Consider the following 21961-nt stretch of genomic DNA (forward strand, 5'->3'; position numbering starts at 1 on the left):
TAATTTTTTGTACTTTGTTTCTTGCCATGATTCTTTGACTAAAAGCTGATGCAATAGTTTGGCCTGTTGCATAAGAAGGAAATGAGAGAGAGGGATGGAAAATTCGGTAACTGTGGGAAAAAGCTTTGGAAGGCGTCGGGCGGCTGTTGCCATGTGCCATGATTGGCTGGTTGGTTTTAAGTATAATTTAAAGATTTTTTTTAATGTAATCTTTGTCAAAAAAACACCTCGCTTTGAAGGGTAACAAATTGTATTCTGCTACGGTTTGATGAGTGCTGTGCTGTGATTGCCTGGAGAGGTACGCACCTGCAGCTTACATTAGGCAGATGCGGCTGCCTAGCCTCATCATTAGTCTTTGCCTGGACGAGGTACTGAATAGGTTCGCGGCCGGGCAAGGGCACACGAATTATAAAAATTATGTAATGGAAGAGAGAATTTTGCGGCTGTGGTCCGGGTGTCACCATGTAAGATCAATCATTTTTTTTTATCATTTGGACTTTTCAGCTAGAAAATTTGACAAAAGTCGTCGGTGAAGCCCACAACGAGACTTTAAGCTTTGCTTTTAATTGTTGTTCCAAGGACAGTCTTTTAGCAGTACTGTGAGTTTGTGAGTATCCACGGGACATAACTGTGAACTGTCTTTTAAAGTAATAACTATTCTTTGATACTTGTAAAAAGTCAACGTATGTGTTTCTTTTGTTGAAGTCTGGGAAGAGGTTATTTGCTAAAGTTGTATACCCTAAATGTACTAGCTTTCATGGTTCCAAGATGGCTGCCATGTTAACTGTGAATAATCAAGTATTAATAAAATTACGTTAACATCAATTGTGTCTTATGACATTATTTTAGTAAACTAATTGAAGATAGCAACATTTTCTTCTGGAACTTGAGTAATTTTTCAGGACCCGAAATAGTAATACAAGTGTTTATGTATGTCCAATCCAGACCGAGTTGTGAGCTAGCCGAGGTGGTCTGGGTTGTGATAATGGTACAACTAGAAGGCATTAAAACATTGTAAATAAATACTGGGTGGATGTGACTACAACAAACTGAGTACATAACAAGTTAAGATGAGTTCACAATTAAAAAACATAAGTACATAGCAGACTGTGTGCACGACCTGTGCGAAATCGGTTCACAATTGATAGCTTATGCACTAATTATAACCAATGAAATTTCATGTTATATCCAACATCTATTAGTAATGTTTGTAAATAAATATTTTAACTATCTTGACACATTTAACCAGCAGACTATGAAAAAAGTTATTCAATACATAAATAACTTAGGTTATGATGTACTACATAAAAGTTTTAGTGAGCAATTATAAATCTTTAAATTTTTTTTTTCAGTAACATTTATTATTAGTTACAGTTTGCAAATAACTGGCAAACTTTATTTTGAAAGCAGGAATTACCTGAAAAATATAATATTTCAAAAATTTCTTGCCACTATTTATGATAGATAAATAAATGAAAACAGTTCCCAACTCTCACCAAAATTCCCTACTCTGCTCTTATTGGCTATTTCCCCATGCATCCATAACAGAAATAAAATGTATTCATTCCCTCCTATGCGCACAAGCACTCACATGCACATGACTGCACTATGCATTGTTGTGAATCAGTAAGCTGGAAAACATGGCAATCAAATCTTGTGCACATGACCCATGTTCTATGTTAATGTTATTTTTTCAATGGTGAATCCACCTTTAGAATTACCAGTGTAAAAAACTGGCAAGAAGCTTTTTGGGGCAGATAAAAATCATATTTATTTATTTATTTATTTATTTATTTATTTATTTATTAGATTTGTGACATGCACACCAACAGCCGAAGCTTTGGAGGTGTGCACAGAACAAGTAATAAAAACACGACACATACAAGCGAATAAATACAACATAAACAGGATAATAAAAGACGACACATACAAGCGAATAAATACAACATACACAGGATAATAAAAGACGACACAATAACAAACAAAACAAAACAGCAACTGAGATAATCTTAACTAAATGATCAAGAATGGGAAGAATAAACAGGATTATAAAATTACTCAAGATATTAGGGTAATCATAAAAAATTAAAATTTAAAGTTTTTAGTAAAATTTTCATATTTATTGAAATTTGAGATAAGTCTGTAAATTAAATCATTATTATTGTGTAAGGAACATAATAGGGATCGAAGGCGGCTTTTGAACTGCGGGACTCGAATACCAGAGTTATCAAGTAAGTATAAGCAATTAATTTTTGAACTATAGCACTTAAACACAAACAGGGCATCCAGATGGATGCGACGATTTGAAAGAGATTCTAATTTGGGTAATTGATGGTGTCTAGAACTAATTATTTTGAAAAATTTATTTTGTATGGATTCAATTTTGTCACTATCAGTGGTGTTAATACTGTTCCAGATAACTGAGCAATATTCGAGTTTACTTCTAACTAAGGACAAATAAAGAGTAAGAATGGAATCAGTATTAGATGCATAGTAAGTTATATAATTTATTAAAAATAAGGTTATACGGGAAAAGGATACTAAAGAATTAACATGTTGATGAAAGAATAGTTTGGAGTCAAGAATAACACCAAGATCTTTTATACTAAGAGCTTTGGAACTTTTTGAGTTGTCAAGAAAATAATCATATTTAACTGGATGAATTTTCCTTGTGAAAGAAATAATTTTTGTTTTATCTTTGTTAAGTGAAACTAAATTCATTTTACACCAATTATCAATTTCAGTAATATCAGATTGAAGAAGCAGACAGTCATTTAAGGAGGAAATTTCTCTGGATATTTTAAGATCGTCAGCAAACAGAAAACCAGTAGTATGATGAAGAACTTTAAAAATATCATTGATATAAATATTGAATAATAAGGGAGATAAAGTACCCCCTTGAGGCACACCAGAAGTAGCATGATATAAAGTAGAAGTGTTTTTATTAAGTGAAACAAAGAAACATCTATCTTTAAGGTAACTAGTAAACCAGGTTATATAATTATTACAGAGACCGAAATTAGAAAGTTTAGCTAGTAAAATGGAGTGATTGACAGTATCAAAGGCTTTAGCCAGATCAAAATAACATGCATCAACCTGCCCCCTTGTTGTAACTTTATTGTATATAGGATTAATAAATGAGAGAAGATAAGTAGAAGTTGTCATACTATTTCTAAAGCCATGCTGATTAGGAGCTAATCTGTTGTTTATTGGGAAGTTAATATGTTTAAATATTATTTTTTCAAAGATTTTAGTAAAGCCATTTAATAATGATATAGGCCTATAATTAAATACACTGAGTTTACTACCCTTTTTATGTATGGGAATAACCTTAGCTATTTTCCATTTAGTGGGAAATACTTGTGATTTTAGACTTGTATTAAATAGATGCAACAATAGAGGCATTAGAATAAAAGAGCAGCCTTTAATAATGAAATTTGGTATACCGTCAGGACCAGTAGACATAGTTGGTTTTAATGATTTAATTCCCCATAAGACCTGGCTTTCTGATAAGAATGATACAGGAATTGAATCGTGAATAATATCGGGATCAATGATACGAGGGTGGTTGGTGGATGGTACATATACACTAGCAAAGTACTTAGCAAAGACATTAGATAGAATACCTGGATCATTACAGATATCACCATTGACATTAAGAGAATGAGATTCACTATAACCATTTTTCATAACATTGACATATCTCCAGAATTTTTTAGGGTTATTCTTAACCTTATTATTGATACTACGATTCCAATTAGTTTTATCACGCTTAATAAGATTTTTAACTAGTGCTCTATATTTAGAGAAAAGAAGGTAATACTGAGTATTATTGTTTCTTTTATAGAGTTTATGAAAGTGTTTTTTAGATTTTAAGGCATGAATTAAATCACCAGAGAACCAATAAGGATGTTTAGAGGCCTTACGTGTGGATAATGGAATGTGAGTATTGATTTTATCACAGATACAAGATGTAAGTTGATCTACAAGAGCATCTACATCAGTGGTGTTATAATATTCATCCCAATTGTGGGTTTTTAGAGAGTTATATAGGCTTAAGTAATCGCCAGCTTTGTAGTTTCTGAAAATAGAATCTGGAGTAAAATTGTGTGAGGTCACCTCAATAAGTAGTTTAATAAGTAGGGTAGGATGATAGATATCCTCTTTGACCAGAGATTCAACAGCTTTTTCAACCACACAATGGGATAGATTAGAAAAACAAAGATCTAGAAGGTTATTGGAAGATTGTATTAGGTTGTGCTGAATTAAATCCAAATTAGATATGAAATCAAGTAGGCACTGAGCCTTGGATCTGACATGTGCACGAGCAATATTGAAATAGTGATTACCTTTCCAATCTATCCCATCTATTATGTGGAAGGAACAGTATCCATGCTGCTATCGCTTGAAGAAAAGTATGTCAACCCTAGATATTTACGTTGTGAAACATCAGTCCATTGCATATTGTTGAGTCACCCTGCAATAAAGGCTCTGAATGTTGTTTCTGTGAGGGATGTAGCAGAATAGAATACGCGAGTGCAGCAAATATTATCAAAATCACGACTGTATTTAAGGGTCTCAGTAAATTTAGTCAGATGTATCACATCACACTACTTAAAAAAGGGGCTGTTCCTTTTTCTGTGGTGGCTTCTTTATGTGCTGTATTGCCCCTTCGAGAGGAGGTAAGAGAGAAACTATAAAAAATGTTAGAGGAGAGGATCATTACCCTACTCCCTACTCCAACAGAAGAGTGTTCAACGATAGTCGTAGTTAACAAGAGAAACAACACAACCAGATTTTGTGTGGACTACACAGAGATTAATAGCGAGAGGCTGTAACTACCATGCGTAGAGAAGTTGCTGGCCCAGTTGCAGAATGAGAGGTGGTTTAAGGTTCTAGATGCCATGAAGGGGTTTTGGCAAATACACCACCCCTAGGACAGTATACTATTCACCACATTCATAACACCCTTTAGATGGTTAAGTTTTAACAGATTGCCTTTTGAAATAACTAAAGACCCTAACACTACCAGGGCCAGATGCAACAGACTGTCAGATGTTGGCCAAAAGTAGTGATCCAGACAGTGATAACGCTATAGATGAACATAACCACAGGTTGGAAGAAAATCCTAGAATAGTTGAAGCTAAATGGTGTCATACTTAACTAAGAGATGTACAGTTTTAGAAAGATTAAGTTTCTGGGTCAATCATAGAGGGCAGAGTACAAAACGACCCTGAGAAACTAGTGTAATAGTTAATATGCCATATACTACAAACATATCGGAATTCAGGAGATTATTAGGTTTGTTCATATACCTAATATAATTCATTCCACAACTGGCAGAGAAAAGGCAACCACTGAGGATCCTACTGCACTAGGATGCATAATGGGTATGGGGTGCAGCTCAACAAGCAGTCAGAAAGTTGAAAGAAAAAAATAGCACAAAAGCCTGTCCTAGCACTTTACACTAGAGTATTAGCAGGCGCGTAGGAAGCAAATATTTAATGGGGGGACAAATGAGAGTATCATTATAAGTGGTGGATTTAACAAAGGGGGTGTCCGGGGGCTCTCCCCCGGTAGAAAAAAAATTGTATATTAAGGAGCAAAATGGTGCTATTTAAGCATCTTTCGTTCATAAAAATAGACTGTACTACTAGCAGAAATTTTAACATTTTTTATAACAAATTAACTTAAGGCTCGGCATCACAAAACAGTGTTCACTTTTCAGTTTTCGCCTCGTAGAATTCATTTTAAAGGCAATTTGTTGATATTTCCCACTCCACAGAGTACATAAATTACAAGCACCTTCAAATTAATTTTTTTAGCATTTAAAATTAAAAAAAAAATTTTTTTTCGAAAAATGCAATTCAACTTTCAAAAAATTAAAATTAAAGATGGAAAAAAGCTTTTCGCAATAACTTTAATATCATTTTATTTAGGAAAGTCGAAATTTTATTTTGGTATTAAAAAATAAAAAAGTCAATATTTTAATTTTTTTACTGTCAAGACTCCCCTTAAGAATAAGTTTAAAATGCGAACCCCACAGAATAGGCGAGTGAAGATGCTTAAAAATAACTGCAAATCTGCTTGATAAATTCTTGTTCAATGATTTGTAGATTCAAAGAAATTTTTTTATTACTCGATGGAAATATCACGAGCGACGAGCGGAAAAAAATAATGTACCGACATACTAAACTTTAATGTTAAATAGGTATATTACATATGGTTTTCGGGATCATGTAAAAATTCGTCTGTCTAAACTGCTCAAAAGTAATACCTGAGTTAAAGGAATCCAACTCTTCTTTAGGATCTTTGTCTTCACAGGCATTACAGCCTAATGTGCACTGCTTTTTAGGCGGTGGTTGTGATGAACTGCAGGACTGTGCAGAACGGTTCTTGAAGAAAAAGTTGATGCTTTTCTGAGTAATTGTACGCCGCAAAAATTAAAATACTGTTATAAATTTTCTCCTTAAACCCTAAATGTTTTTCATCACTGCCATTCCGCACTACTCACTCACGATACTACAGATAACTAAGTTTATTTTAAACAGTTCTGTAGTATGGCTCACAAAGTTTCTTGGACTTAAAAGCAAGACGTACAGCTGTTGAATGATGACTGATGTGGAAAGCGCTCTGCACTTCAGGTCGTTACCGTTAGATAGAAACGAGGCGGGGTGAATGCAAGGGTATGAAGGTCAATAGACAAGGGTGGACAAAAACGGAGCGTAAGCAACGAGCGGAAAAAAATACTGGACTTATATCCCACAATAATATTTCCGCTATCAGCACTGTGAAATGTGAATATTTAGAATAGAACAAGAACAGTTGCCTTATTTATTGTGCATGTACACATATCGAAAAGTCTTAATTTATTTTAAGAATAAAGTAACGCACAGACAAGAAAAACCCACAAAACCACTTAACATTGCAATGAAGACAATGCCTCTTGTTCATCTGATGCAATGGCCGGGCAAAACCATCACTTTGCCCGGCCATGAAATGTTATGGCCGGGCAGTCGCCTGGGTCGCCCCCCCCGGTTCCTACGCGCCTGAGTATTAGAAACAAATCTGCTGACGCTTCATCATTTGGGTTATGTGGCATGCTAAACCAATGAAATGAAGGAATATTGAAATCAGTGGCATGTACTTTAAGGAGTTTGAGTACAGTAGAGAGGTTTTATGCACAAATTGAGATTGTAGGGGCATGTAAAAGATTATAAGAGTACACCCGCCCTTCATCCAAAGTAAAGATGCCAATAAATTACAGCACAATTTGAAATAGCATAGTCAGATTCAAAGTAGATAATTTTTTTTCATTTACGTGAATATTATTTTTGTGCACGCACAATGGCAATAACACTTGTGTAGCATTAAACACAATGCAACAAATTAATGAGATGAATCAAAAAACAATGTTTTGCCCATTTAATAAAGTTCAGTGATTTATATTATGAGAAATATCTCAGATGCTCGAGTGTTCTGGCAATATTTATATTTATGCCATTCTGCAGAAATTGCTGTAGCGGTGACCAAGATATTCCTGACTAAATTAAGGGACCAAATCTTTGTTTGCTGGCTTATACAGCTACGCATGTGGAATGACAACATCCAATACCTTGAGACCAGATTGAGATGAACATATTTTGTAGACAATTCAGGAACATGATAGCCTTCTTAAGCATGTCTTAAGCATGTCTTGTATCTTTGATACAAGACATGCAACAATAGAACCTCTGGAACCAGGTATTGAGGTATGAAAATATTTGGTGAGATTCAAAATACTTCAGATCACCCACCTGCAATGAAACTCCCAACAGAAACCTTTTAGTTTGACATCGTCCGGGCCTGCGGCCCCTTTGAGTCCGATATGCCACCGCCCAAACACCACAACCCTCCATTCAAACCTCCCGCTAACGAGTGTGTGCATGTGTGAGTGTGTTGGTCGCCCGGCAAGAGGGCGCCGTAGAGCCAGTGTGCTGCACCCCTATATGTAATTAAATGCATCATTGTAAATTGTTTTTATTGTTTCCCGAGTGTGACGTGACGGCAGATCGGCCGGGAGGGTTTTTATGTACTTTTATTTAGAGTTGTGTATTTAATTATAAGGATGTTTCCGGACATTCACGAAGCACACCGAAGGAAACCGAAGCCAGACACTATTTAAATATATCCCTTAATAATTGTAATTTTTATTATCCCTTTTTAATATTCAGTAAATGTCACGTAACTTTTTAAGAATTTTTTTCATGTTACTTTAGTTCCCCGTGGCACGGAATAGCAAATAACATTAACGGCAATTGTTTCGGCGGGAGTACGCCATTGTGGATTTTTGTAGCTGAGAGATCGCCCCAGTCTTCAGCCATCAACGACCAAGAGTAGACGCTTCAGCACTCCGGGGACCTCACCGCTTGTTCATCTCTGCATAGTAATTCTGTTCGTCACTAATTCTATTTAAATCTTTTTTCGTTTAGTCCTCGGAGCTCCTCTCGGTTGGGGGACTGCTTTAATAATTACATTGTGACCATTACTGGTCTTTTTTCCTAAGTATTATACGTAAGTCGATGTGTGACCACGTGGTTGGTCACTTCACCTAAACCGATTCGTCTGCGGGCATTTGTTACAGTTTAAATTGTGTGCGTGTGTAATCGAAGTTGGCTAAATAAATAAGGGTGTGTAAATTTAAATCTATATTCAATTTCTAAACCTGTGTGACCATCTCGAGTGTGACGGCGTGTGGGACGCCTAAGAGCCCACGGCGTAGGGAACTAGCGTGCTCGATGCTGAGAGCGGGCAGATATTAATACTAGGCTGGCTTCAGGGAGAAATTAAAATCACGTCCCACTTGGGCGACGTCACGACCCTGGCGAAGAGTCTCTCATAGGTCCGTGCCCGTTGCACGGTGGCGCCCTTAAATTCCGAGCATTCAACGAAAACCCCCGCTTTATTAAAGATCGGAGGCCACGGCCCCGTATCAAGTTACAGTAGAAAGCAGGATAGGCATCAAATTTTGCAGTCTCCATTCTGAGCCACCCTTTAAGGATTTTCTGCGGACAAGCAAAGATGAGAAGACACATCTAAAACAAGAAGTGAAGACAGATATAGGACAAAAAATGGGCAAGGAGTTCTGTAGCCAAAGAGATTAAATCTGTGAAGTTGAGTGAAGAGTTGTGTAGTCATAGAGATTTAACCGGTGATATTTAGTGTAATAAATATAAATTTTTATACTGTAAAGATGGGAATTTAGTATACGTAAATCATTGCACAGTGTGTAAGGTTGGCAGATGTGGGTATGACATTATGGCAGAGATATAAGATGGGACATGGAGAATAATTTGAATGTAAATGAGTGTAGGAAACTACACAATAAATACACATAAATGTGGTCTGTAATAAAAAATTGAAGGGTAAGTTATAATGTAGTGAAATTTTGAAACAGTTGAACAAAGTAAATTTCTCAGGAATATCAAACTTTCCACCTTTAAATTTTGGATTTCCATTCAAAGAATGCAATTTAACAAATAGCCTTTTCAGAAGTTTACTCAAGGTACCAGGTAGCAACTTTGACATCATCATCTTGCTGATGAATATAGACTACACGATGGCTCGCTGCAAATGTAGCACCCATTTATTTTTCAAGAAGGAAATGTCAATGTCGCCTCCCTCAATACACTTAGAAAAAAGTTACATGAGTTGCCATCCCTGCAATGATTCAAGAAAGTGTCAACAGTTAGCTCAATAAAGGTAGTTAATTTTAAAAAATATCTACACATAAGGGGTTCCAAATTTTTTTAGTATACTTTAGCCAAATTATTTTCTATAAGAGCATGATTTCTTATTTATTACTTGTTTGGAAAGTAATATGATTAACAATTTTCATTTTAAAATATTTAAGTTTTCAAGTTAATATGAAATTGTATTTATAATAATGAAATTGTTTAGGCATGATCATACCATTTTCTCCAATTGATTTTTATTTAGGGGTATTTGTATATCAATCTAACTAGCATCCATTTCTAATTTAATAACATTTTTAAGAGAATTTACTTATTTGAACTTGATTATTTTTCCAGGATCTGAATATTTATGCAACCTGTGGCCATCCTACCTCTGATAACTTTTAGGTCGACCATTTCCACAAGGAAGGGTGTTTAGTTTATTTCTGAAATAATTTCAGTCTACTTCCTTTTCATTTTTGCCCCTTTAACATTCTACAGAGGTGTTGCCAGTGTGATCTCTTTGACAATAACAGCCCACAGCGAGTTTTAAAATAATCATAACATTTAAATACAAATACTAATTCAAATTATCAAGTAAAGACCAACAGTCAACACGAGCACCTACCTGTCTTTGGTCCTGTCTGCAAGCCTCATTCAACTGATCCATGGTTTCCGGTGGGACTTGTTCTAGCAACGTCGTGATCAACTGATCACTCACAGAATTACGTAGATCAAAGCTAGCCCAACTGCCACGAGGGACATCAATTGAGTTGATGGACTGCTCTGACTGTAAAAATTCAAGACAATTAGCAAACCATAAATTATGACACTGCACTAAGAGGTTTACCAGAAACTATAACACTTTTTAAGTAGGCTGCATGCATAAACTGAGGAAAAAAAAGTGTGTGTACTTATGTAGTCGCGTTAGAAGTTACACTTACTTGGTGCAGTAAAAAAAATAACTTTAATTTTGCATGCAAATAATTAATAGAAATAAAATAAAAAAGGACTGAAATGATATTGTAAATACAGTAAGTATATAGTACGTAAAGTATACATTCAATCAAATTAAAAAATTTAAATAAATACTCTGTATTTAAAATTAAAATAAACACATGTATAAAATTAATTACCTATTTAATTTAGTGAAATACCAAAATAAATTTTAATAAATAATGAAGATAAATATGCTGAATGTTTATTCTAATTTATTAATTTTAATTATTTATCAAACAATATTATATTTTATAATGCAAATAAATTATACATACAGGAACATAACCTCACTTATATAATTACACTTGAAAGTACACTTGAAAAAGTTTATAAAAACAATTTCTATCACTTATATTCACAATAAATAAATGTTTTTTTTTTTTTTATTGTACAGACCAGTATTTAATATCCATCACTAAAATATATAATTTAAAAGCACATATATAATTTTTATTTGTATGTTGCCTTTCAACCTGCGAAAATTTGTTGTATGGTGTGTGGGCATCATAAAAATTCACTCTTGTAATTTTTTTCATTAACGCGCCTAAAGAAGTATAATTCAAAAATAAAAAGCACACACACATCAGCAGTAGCTTAAAAACCTATCACATCTAACTGTATTCACCTCATTATATGACAATAACCCAATAAAAACAACCTATTTTCAAAAAAAAAATAGTTCTTCACTAGATTCTTTTGAAAACTATGGGAGAAATGTTGCCAATTTTTTTAATAAAAGTACTTAACTATATTACATACATGCAATGAGAGTACATAAAAACTTTCCACACCATGTCTTTCTTAAACATGCTTCCTTGTCATGATACCTCTATGCATAATCTTAAGTGCTTTTGAGTAACCCAAGGATTTTTCAGGGTAGGCATTTTCAGTACAGCCTATCTCATCTGCATTGTACATATGATCTGACACAAGATTGTACCCATCACTAACATGCTGAAATTCTTTTTTAACTGCCAAACTTTTGATATCATTACCTTACTGAATCATGTGATTGTTTTTAACCTGTCTAAAAATATATGATTGTTTAAAAACTTGTGAACCAACCTAACAATAATATTATTTCTTCTTGAGCCTGCTGCTACATAATCACACCAATAATTGGCACAACTTTGCCCTTTTCTATAGGAAGTTCTTCAGACAAGTGTCCTGGCTGCTATGCTTAGTTGTTAGGGGCATGATGCAAATGTAGATTATGACAAATTCGTAAAATTTTACACGATGTAATACTTTGGTCATTTATACACAAATTACTTTAGAACATCTGTAACTGATCCAATATAAAAACATTTTTTTTTTGTGAAATTTGGTGTGCTACACAAAATTTGTGACTATGCAAAAAAAAAATTATAAAACTAAATTAACATTTATAACTCGATATATATGTTTTCTTGTGAAATGCTAAATTTATTTTGAATGTGTACCTGGTTCTACAGTGTTTTCCTCTCAGTATTTATTTTAAACCACCACAAACTAACCAAACTTAAAAATGATTTGTTGTTGCATACAAATGTAAACAAACCACTCTCATTTGTTTTATCTACAGCACCATCCATAGCCCATGCCCAACGGTAAAAACATAATTAGCCATCTTTTAAATTTTCATGTTATATTTTAGTTATCAGTTAATAAGAAAAAGCAAAAATATTAACTTTTAGTTTGTTTTATCTGACTTTGATGTGAATAACAAATTTATTTCAAAATTTTTTCATCATTCAATACTTTTTCTGATTTCTGGAGCGATGCCCGAAGGTGTAAAAATTTTTTCTCCATTTTTACTGGTGACTGTTTCTCAGAGACGTTAACACGGCAAGTGAAAATACTGAAAGTAATCTCAGTGTATGAACTAGCGATAGAGTACAAAAAAGAAAGATTATACATTTTAAATAAAGAAAAAATTACATTTTACAAATACTGTAACATAATAGTTGATTGAAAAAGAAAGGATACTTGTGAGAAACCCTGTAAATTTTTAGCAGCCCATGTTACAGGCAAAGCTGCAAATCAGCTTCAAGTTTGGGCATCAAGAGACTAATTACTCTCAAAGATAATGCAACCACAAACAAACAGACAAGCAACAAAAAAGAGTAATTTGCAAGAGAAATAACTTGTGAATTTGTTAAGACGAACATACCTCGCGAAAAACTAGATGTTCCGAGTACAAGAGAATGGCTAAACAAGTACATAAAAGGTTACTAAAACATTTAAAGGGTTTTCACAGTCTTGTAATTTTTTCACTGAGCATAGCTGCAAACCCAATTCATAGGTACAGTAAGCATGCAGTTGTAATAAAATAATTCACTTTATTTTCAATGTTTCTCTACTGATACTTTACAATCATTTTGTTCCAGGATCTGGTGATATACCTCATGCTCCTACATTGCACAGCATATATTTACATATTCTACAAGATGAAGAAAAGCAAAAAATTTAGGTTGCTGTTCAAGATCGAGACACTGTGTTAATGTGTGATGAAACAAACCTTAAGGTGTCTGAGTGTTTGTTGTACTTTTCAAAGTTTGACACTTAATACGGATGATACATTGTTAGTGGCAGGTACAACTTTTCTTGCAATTGCAAATTAAATGGAGTGTTCATAAACTATCCTAGATATTCTTGTTAAGTATAAATCACTTCTGCATCCTTGATTCAGCACGATAAATTGATTCAGCACGATACATGATGCAGGAATGTTGAAGTTCTGGTTTTCGAAAATTGGAACTAGCTTTTCTAAATGAATGTGTTGTTAAAACCAAAATGACACTTCACAACACAATTCAATTCCTGAGAGATGCATCACTATTGAACCTGAAGCTTTTCACATGCCAAGTATTAACTTGCTGGAACTCGTGGCTCATCTCTGTGGAATACCTAGACCAGTACCTCTTTTCATTGAATCTGTCAAACAGGTAGGTTGTAATTATCTACTACTACCAAGTATTTCAAGCAACTTAGTGCTGACAAGGTAACAATTATACAGTAAACAGCCAAGTTTGTTATGGAACGTTGCAAATCAACACCAGGTCTGTTAAACACTTTGGAAGGTTCATTGTACCTCTATACACAAAAAACTACGTGCCAAGCTTTTGGATCTGAAGAATGGGTTCAAGTTTTTTAAGTGACCAAATCTTTCAGAGAAGAAACTTCTTAATTGCACAGTTCACAGCATGCTTCAAAGTAGCTACCAGGGCAAAACATAGAACCACTGGCCATAAATCATTTCTTTAGTTATATTCATTATTGAAAACTGATCCAGCCAAATCCTTTGTCGAACACATGGAATATTTGTGCAATAATCAAAAAAACTTAGCCACAGAGGCAAAACCAGATCCACAGATCTTAAAAACTGAGTAAAATCCATACCACTACTGTCTGACCTACTATTCAAACAGTTTGTCGAGGGTTATTCGTCAATCTGTAATCTGTAAAAGTGCGAAGTTGACATCTTGTCAGTTCTGTTGTCTTTGTAAAATGATACTCCAACATATGCAGTTAATGCAATAGTGTGTGTTGATACCAATTTCCAACATTGACAGCAAGCATGCTTTTTCAACTTATGGCAGCATCATGATGGACAAACGTACAACTCTGTGTAAAACAATACAGAATCAATGCTGATGATATGTTACGGTTCAAATTAAAGTATTGCTTTTTTTTAAAGAAAAACATAAAAAAACCTGTGATGATATACCGAAATGCCCCAGTGCCCCTATTAATTGTTACACTATTTTACATTTACAACTTTAAATGGTGTTCTAAAATATTTTTAACATTTATCTGCAAGTTTCGTAGTTTTCTTCCTGAAATAAAACTTTTCTATACTTCTTATTTTACTGTCAATATTTGATACCACTCATCCTTCTTCTAAGGTTTGCAGACATGATATTTTGTGGTACAAACAACAGTCCACAGCAGTAGACTACTGAAAATCTCAGCTCATCAATATCTGAACTGTAATACATTAACAATAACCAAGTAGTTGCATTAATCAAACTAAAGTCACAGGTTCGCAACAATAGTTGAACAAAGAAAGTTAAAAAGAAAGAAAAAGTAACAAAGAAACAAAGTAGTTGAAAAATTTGGCCACCAAAGCCTACAATCAAAAAGAAACAATAGTTTAGACTCAAAAACTTTTTATTTTTATTTTTAAATAATACAGTAGAACCTCGATTATCCGCAACTCGATCATCCGATTCGCGGATTAACCACGATTTATGTCCATCAAGTCCAATTTTTTAGTTACATATAACCAATGACTCAATATGTATGTAAATGTTAAAATACTTTGCAAAATGTATGTTGGGCAAAGTACTTTTGACTCAGTCATGTTTATATACAAAGAAAGTTAAAAAAAAATACTAGTCGATACATACGTATGTACATACTATTTTTGTGTTCCGTGTTACGTGAATAGATTATACACCGGTGCGCGATTCCATGTCCGCATGACCGGACTGTACACTCCCGCGCGCAGCACGGCGCCGTGCCACAGAGATTACCCGGCGCATGGAGACAGTCCATTAGTGTACGTTGTTGAAGCGTGAAGGTGGTGATAATTTTATGTATTGTAACAGTGATCTGCATTCCGATGGATTATACCGTAGTGTTGTGCGGAAGTGTTGAGCGTAACATTTAATCATGTCATCAAATGAACAGAAAAGAAAGCGAGTGGTACTGTCAATCGACAGCAAAACAAAAATTATAGAAAGATTTCAGAGTGGAGAAACGATTGCAAAACTTGCGACTGAGTTTGATGTCGGTAACACAACAGTGCGCGACATCATAAAAAATCGCGAAAAAATCCTTCAGTTTGCTTCACAGGCTGACACTTCAAGTGGATTAAATAAACGAAAGACGATGAAAGAATCCACATTTAGCAGCTTGGACGCTTGTTTTTTTGAATGGTTTCAACAGAAAAGGTCGGAGGGTGTACCACTAAGTGGCGTAATTTTATCACAGTAGGCTCAAATTTTTAAAAAAAACTAGGCCTGACAGAAGAATTCAGTGCATCGCGAGGTTGGTTGGCAAGATTTAAAGATCGTCATGGAATAAGAGAATTGTCCTTGGAAGGTGAAAAACTTAGCGGCGATACCGAAGGGGCAAGCGCATTTAAAAAGGAGTTCCAGCGGATTATTGACAGACACAACTTAGTTCCAGACCAAGTGTATAATGGAGACGAGACTGGTTTGTACTGGAAGTGCTTACCAAGTAAAACACTTGCAGCATCAGCAGAAAAGTCTGCGCCTGGCCACAAATCGTGTAAAGAGAGAATCACAATCATGTGTTGTGCTAATGCTAGTGGAGAAAATAAACTAAAATTAGTGTGTGTCGGGAAAGCAAAACAGCCACGATCATTTAAGGGCACGGAAATGAAATATTTTCCAGCTGATTACTATCACATAAATCTGCTTGGATGACTCGAGAAATTTTTAAACTGTGGTTCCATTCCAAATTCATACCACATGTTTCTGAATTTTTGAAGTCAAGAGGTTTGCCGGTCAAAGCAGTGCTTTTCTTAGATAATGCACCATCTCATCCAAATGAAAACGAGTTGAAATCAGCAGATGGGAATATTTTTGTATCCTATTTGCCTCCAAATGTGACTGCGCTCATTCAGCCAATGGATCAAGGTGTTATTGTAACATTAAAGAGGCATTACCGACGAGAACTCTTAAACTTACTGCTGGAGGAAGATAGGGCAATGGTTCAGTTTTGGAAAAACATGAACTTAAAGGAAGCAATTTATCTTGTTGTTAAGGCGTGGGGAATGGTCTCGAAAGTAAACATAGTCAGATCTTGGAGGAAGTTGTATTGTGACATTGAAGGTTCAGCTGATAACTTCCACGGCTTTGAAAAAGAAGACATTGAGAAGGAAAACTTTGCTGAGTCGCTTCAATCGACTATAAAAAACAATGAGCAATTTGCTCATGTTGATGAAGAAAACATAGAGGAATGGCTACAAACTGACGTCTTGCTTCCTGGGTATGAAATTAAAAGTGATGACGACATTGTCAGTTCGAACACATGCGCGGCCGCCGATGTCAGTTCAAGTGATGAGGGCGACGGGGAAGATTTGACTCCAGCAAAACGTGTGAATCTGCAAACTGCGTTAGAGTCAACAGAAACACTTTTACAGTTTATGGAACAGGAAGAAGATAGTGAGTTCTCAGATATTCTTACATTAAGAAAAGTAAGATTAAACATCAAACGAAAAATAAACAAGTCGCGACAGAAAAAAGTAACAGACTTCTTTAAAAAACTGTAGAAGACTTAACATATTTTCCTTAAAATGCTTAAAATGTGTTCAAAGTTCTAAACATCTAGTTTTATAATGTTCTTAAGATAACTTTTGTAAAAGTTTGTACCGAATTCCTTTGTTTTCAATTGCAAACCGCTCCACTTCAACTCCTCACTGTGAATGTGTCACGCTGTTGGGGCCAGTAAATCATTCCTCTCGTTGACAGTGACGACAGTAGTGTCGAAGATAGTGGTGGTAGGTCTGATTCAAGTCTGGAAGGGATAGCACCACTGCCAGATAGTGATTAGGTGAGTACCAAATCGTAACACTATCATATTGTTGTCTTACGTTACGGTGCTATTTTATCGATTATTCAAAAAATAAACATTGTTTCCTTTTGTGTCGTGAAAGGTCACGGCACCATTTTCCTGTTATATTACTTCTCCGTTATTTTATTAGCACCGACTGTACTGAAGTTTGTGTGTGTTGCAACTAGTGCTTGGCACGCAAGATAAATTCAGCCTATCACTAGCTGACGCGGCGCAGTGATACGACGGTGTTTTTTATTTCAAAACTCAGCTAAGAGTGAACGGAGAATAGATACGACCCCTCACGGTTCCCGAGATTAGGGTCGTTATTTATATGTAATCTCCGAATGTCCACAGATGGTTGTCTGTGGGCTAATGACCTTTGAGGCAAGCATGACTCGGCTAACCGCGATTTTCGATTATCCGACTCACTCGTCCCCTTCATTAACACGGATAATCGGGGTTCTACTGTACAATTATTAGGGACTGGAAAATGTCGTCGTTTTGAAAGTGCAAAAAGCGGTGGTTTGAATTCTTAAAAGCGGTGTTTTCATTTCGGTGTTTTCACCAATGTGATTTTTTTGTGGATTCCTAAAATTAACAGTCAAAATTAATATGAACATTATATATTGATACAGAGATACTTGTAAAAACATTCTTAAAGCCTTTACAATGAGGAAATTATTATTTACTTATCGTAATATCTGTACATAATTTTAGCTTCTATATTTGTTAGTAATGCTCTTATCAAAAAAATTCACAGTTTCCTGCTTGTCACAGATCATAAAACACAATACATAATATTTACAGCTGCAAAGTTGAATACATATGTAACACTAAACACATAGACATGGCATACAACTAACACACTAAAACAGTGTTCAACCTTCAAAATAGATTTCACTGAGAATAGCTACATTTTCAGCATTAAGGCGCTGTCGTTGGTCACTTAGAACAGAACTGTACTTAGAAAAAAATCGTTCGCAGTCTGCATTTGCACATGGCAACCATACACTTTTCAAAGCACCCTTAGAAAATTCTGGATGATTTACAGAAAGAGACAATAATATTGCAATCAAATCCAGTGATGCATCACTTTTGTCTCCTAACTGTTTCTTCACCAAGAACTGAAGCTCTTTATAGCCTTGAAGCAATTGACTTTCATCGCAGTCCTTGAACAATGCCATTTTATTCAATTTTTTACCAAGATCTTTTGTTACTTCCGTAATTAAAATCTGTGCAGGGTCAAAAACACTCAGTTCAGAATAAAGATGACTTGCAGGATCACTTGAAATTAAAGCTAGCAGCTTAGTGTATCCATGTGATGCAGCTTTTACTAAGGCAGATTTAACCTGAGCTTTTGCAACATCTCTTCCACACGACTGCAGTGCTAAACTTGTTTCTTCGCCAAAATTTCCTGCTTCAGCAAGCTGCAAAACTTGCTCAACTTTGCGTAGGTTACCACACAAAATGTTGCTACAAGGATATGATGACCCTTCCAACAACTTCGTCAAGTCAACAATTCCCTTTGCTGTTTCTTTGATGAAGGCAGCCTGCACCTTAACATTAAGGACCTGTTCCTGTGACAAACTTGCCAAATACTGAACTCCAACATTGCTAACTGATGCTATGTCGTCACTCTTCATGAACTCAACAATAGCTTCTATGTAGTCGGATACATAGGCTACAGACTCGTACCACGAAGACCATCTCGTGAGGACTGGCATTGGGAACAGTGGAACCCTTCCAGCTTCATATTTATCATCCAGAAATTGCCGGAACAGATGCTTTCTCTTTCGAGTGTTCAGGAACGCACTCTTGATTTTGGAAGTGGCATTTTGAAGTTCAGGAAGGTGCTTTCCCAGAACATTCAAAATCAGATTGAGTTTGTGCGCCCAACACTGAATCACTACAACATTGTCCGACATCAAGTTGGTAAGTGTGTCAAAACACTTCCCCATGTATCGGGCTGAGTCTGATACTAAGGCCAGGACACTGTTACAGCTAATGTTATATTTGTTCAAAGAATCAAGAATAGCTCTTGAACAACTTTTTGCATCAGCTGTTTCAAGAATGTGGACATCACCTACTACGATTTCAACTTGGTGACTGGCTTCTATAATCTTGAAGATTATAACGAAAACACACCGACCTTGTTTGTCTGTTGTTTCATCGCAGCATACCGCAAGGTGCTTTCCTTTGACCTTCTCCTTGATGTTTTCTTCCCTTTCCATATTTAATCTGGGAAGGTGCTTTTCTCGCAAAGTCTTTACACAAGGCAATGCGCCAGATCCTGAAAAAAAAATTTCCTCAAAATTAAGAACACCATTAGCATAGTTTACTGGCATAACTATGTACTTCAAGTTAACTGTTGTTGTATATTGGGTCAATTGCAATTTACAATACTGGACATTTGTAGTTCAGGAAAACGTTTTATTTCCTAGGTTAGTACTACACTCGTTCAGGTATTGAAAACAAAATGAAAAGTTTGTTAGGTTAGGTCAGCTACTTTTAAAAAAAAGTTAATTGTAGTGGGGATGATTGGTTAGTTCAAGTACATTAAAAACAGTCCGGTATCGCAAACTACAATAGACCTGTTATATCTGAATTTTTACTTACCTTCAATAAATTCATTCATGAAGTTCACCATGTGTTCATTGTTAAGTTTCTCAAGTGGTATGTTAGCCTTTACAAATGTTTCTGTGACACGTTTTCCAAGATAATCTGCCGATTTTTTGTCTTTGACAACTTTATTAAAGCATGATGCAACTGATGTTTGTAGTTTTGTAGTCTCTTCTTTTGTTGCTGCTAATGACGCCACGTGTTTTGCCGACTTTAAATGTTTTTCAATCGTGTCTTTTCGATCCCACGAAACTTTCGTGTTGCAAAACTTACACATAACCGTGCTATTATCTGTACAGTAAAACCCCTCCTTCTTATACTGAAATGCTCGATCCCTTGCACTTAATTTATTCCGCATTTTTACTCACTCACTAGTCACTATCCAATTAATAATCTTGTTAACTTGCCGATTTGCCCGTCGGAGTAGAAGCCAAAGTGAACATGACGACAGCAGCAGTTGCACACCAGTGAAAACTATTCTCTTTCAAGTTAATTTTTTTTTTCTTCCGTGGATCCCAAGGAATTAAAAATAAAAGTGTTTATATCCCCCGCAGTCTCCATGTAAATAATTTTATCTTTTTTTACCGTCAATTTTTGCCCGATGTATTAAGTAATTTTATTATGTTCTCCGTAATTACGTCCCAAAGTCCCACTCAATGGCGTGTTAATTTTAATCATGAATTTAAGTTACTGGCTAGGAGCGTTATCCGTAGGCCATAGCAGCAAAAAAAATGGCTGCGATGACTGGCGAAAGGAATGGTTTACACCGGCGGACTTTTATTTAATTAAAATGAATCAACGTCACGTTAAGTGTTTCATATTAAAGCGGATGTTAGTTAATAAATAGAAAATCGTAAATTACTTAGCAATGATTAGCATCGCTAATTATTATAATACATAATAATAATTAATTATAAGTTTTACCCTTCATGTTTTTTTTTTGGTTAGGACATTTATTTCCTTACATTTTTTTATTCAAACGAACATATTGTTTGTGAATTGCGTCGATGCGTGTGACTGCGACTTATTTTTATGATTATGATACTAAATTTATAATAAATAAACCTTTTCGCGCATAGTTTGTTAAAATTCGTAGAAATTTCGTTTTTTCGCAACAAATGGTATTTTTTGCGTTTTGCACTTAATTTCGCGCGAATTCGTGAAAATTTCGCGATCGCGAAATTTTCTAGTCCCTAACAATTATATATGAGTTAAATAAAACATCCTTTAAGATTTTGCTGTCACCATTCAGAAAGTTGGCTGTTTGTTTAATCACTGATTTAAAAAATATAACACTATCAAATAAAAAATGTGATGAGATCACAAACTGGTTGCAAGATTATATATCAATGAAAACTCTCGTGAAAGCAAACAATTTTGTTCTTCGAAATTCTGAGTCAAGATCAAACAAATACAGTATGTCCATAAAAGAATATCCCAGTTAAAAAATTTAATAGTATCAACTTTAAGAATTCTAGTGTGTTGGTTCAAGGTCACAATTAAAGAGTAACTCAGTTTTAGATAAGCACATGTGGCAATACTGCTTTGTTGTTTTCTCGCTTGCAGTGCCCCCCATGTGAAAGAATGGCTCTTTTCCCAATAAGTAGAGGGTGAACCTATATAATTTATTTGACAACAGGATGAAGCTCCTCCCCAATGGAATCTCTTTGTATGAGAGTGGTTGAATGTCGAAGTCCCTGACCATTGGATTGGTGGTAATGGTCGAGATGACAGAGCACTTTTTCACTGGCCTTCATGTTCTCCTCACATAATGCCAGGCAATTTTTTTCCTTTGGGTCTTTATAAAAGATTGTGTCTACATTCCGCCACTACCTAATGATTAGCCAAAGTTGAGACACAGAATTGAAGAGGCTATTGCTTCCATTACTCCAGACTTGTTAACTTTAGGTTGGATGTGTGCTGTATAACTAAAGGTGCACATATTGAACATTTGTAAGAAAAACTAAGTTAGTTTACCTTCAATTTGATGTATGATTTGTTGTAAATAGTCCAAATTGAACTGTTATAATATATCATTGAAACTGAGACATTCTTTTATGGGC

General features: G+C 35.1%; 2 protein-coding genes across 2 annotated transcripts in view; both read right to left on the bottom strand.

Moving 5' to 3' along the window:
- Positions 1-21961, bottom strand: part of LOC134529460 (dedicator of cytokinesis protein 7) — a 262141-nt gene that overhangs the window by 218714 nt on the left and 21466 nt on the right. The window contains exon 5 of the mRNA XM_063363592.1: positions 10342-10503. Coding sequence (XP_063219662.1) covers positions 10342-10503 — 162 coding nt within the window. The remainder of the gene's footprint in view (positions 1-10341; positions 10504-21961) is intronic.
- LOC134529462 (uncharacterized) lies at positions 17176-20795 on the bottom strand. Its single transcript, XM_063363593.1, has 2 exons — positions 19896-20795; positions 17176-19569 (listed from the first exon to the last, which is right to left on the bottom strand). The coding sequence occupies exons 1-2, from the start codon at positions 20254-20256 to the stop codon at positions 18158-18160; spliced, it is 1773 nt and encodes a 590-aa protein (XP_063219663.1). The 5' UTR covers positions 20257-20795; the 3' UTR covers positions 17176-18157.

Source organism: Bacillus rossius, chromosome 2 (genome assembly GCF_032445375.1).
Source record: "Bacillus rossius redtenbacheri isolate Brsri chromosome 2, Brsri_v3, whole genome shotgun sequence".
Lineage (NCBI taxonomy): Eukaryota > Metazoa > Arthropoda > Insecta > Phasmatodea > Bacillidae > Bacillus > Bacillus rossius.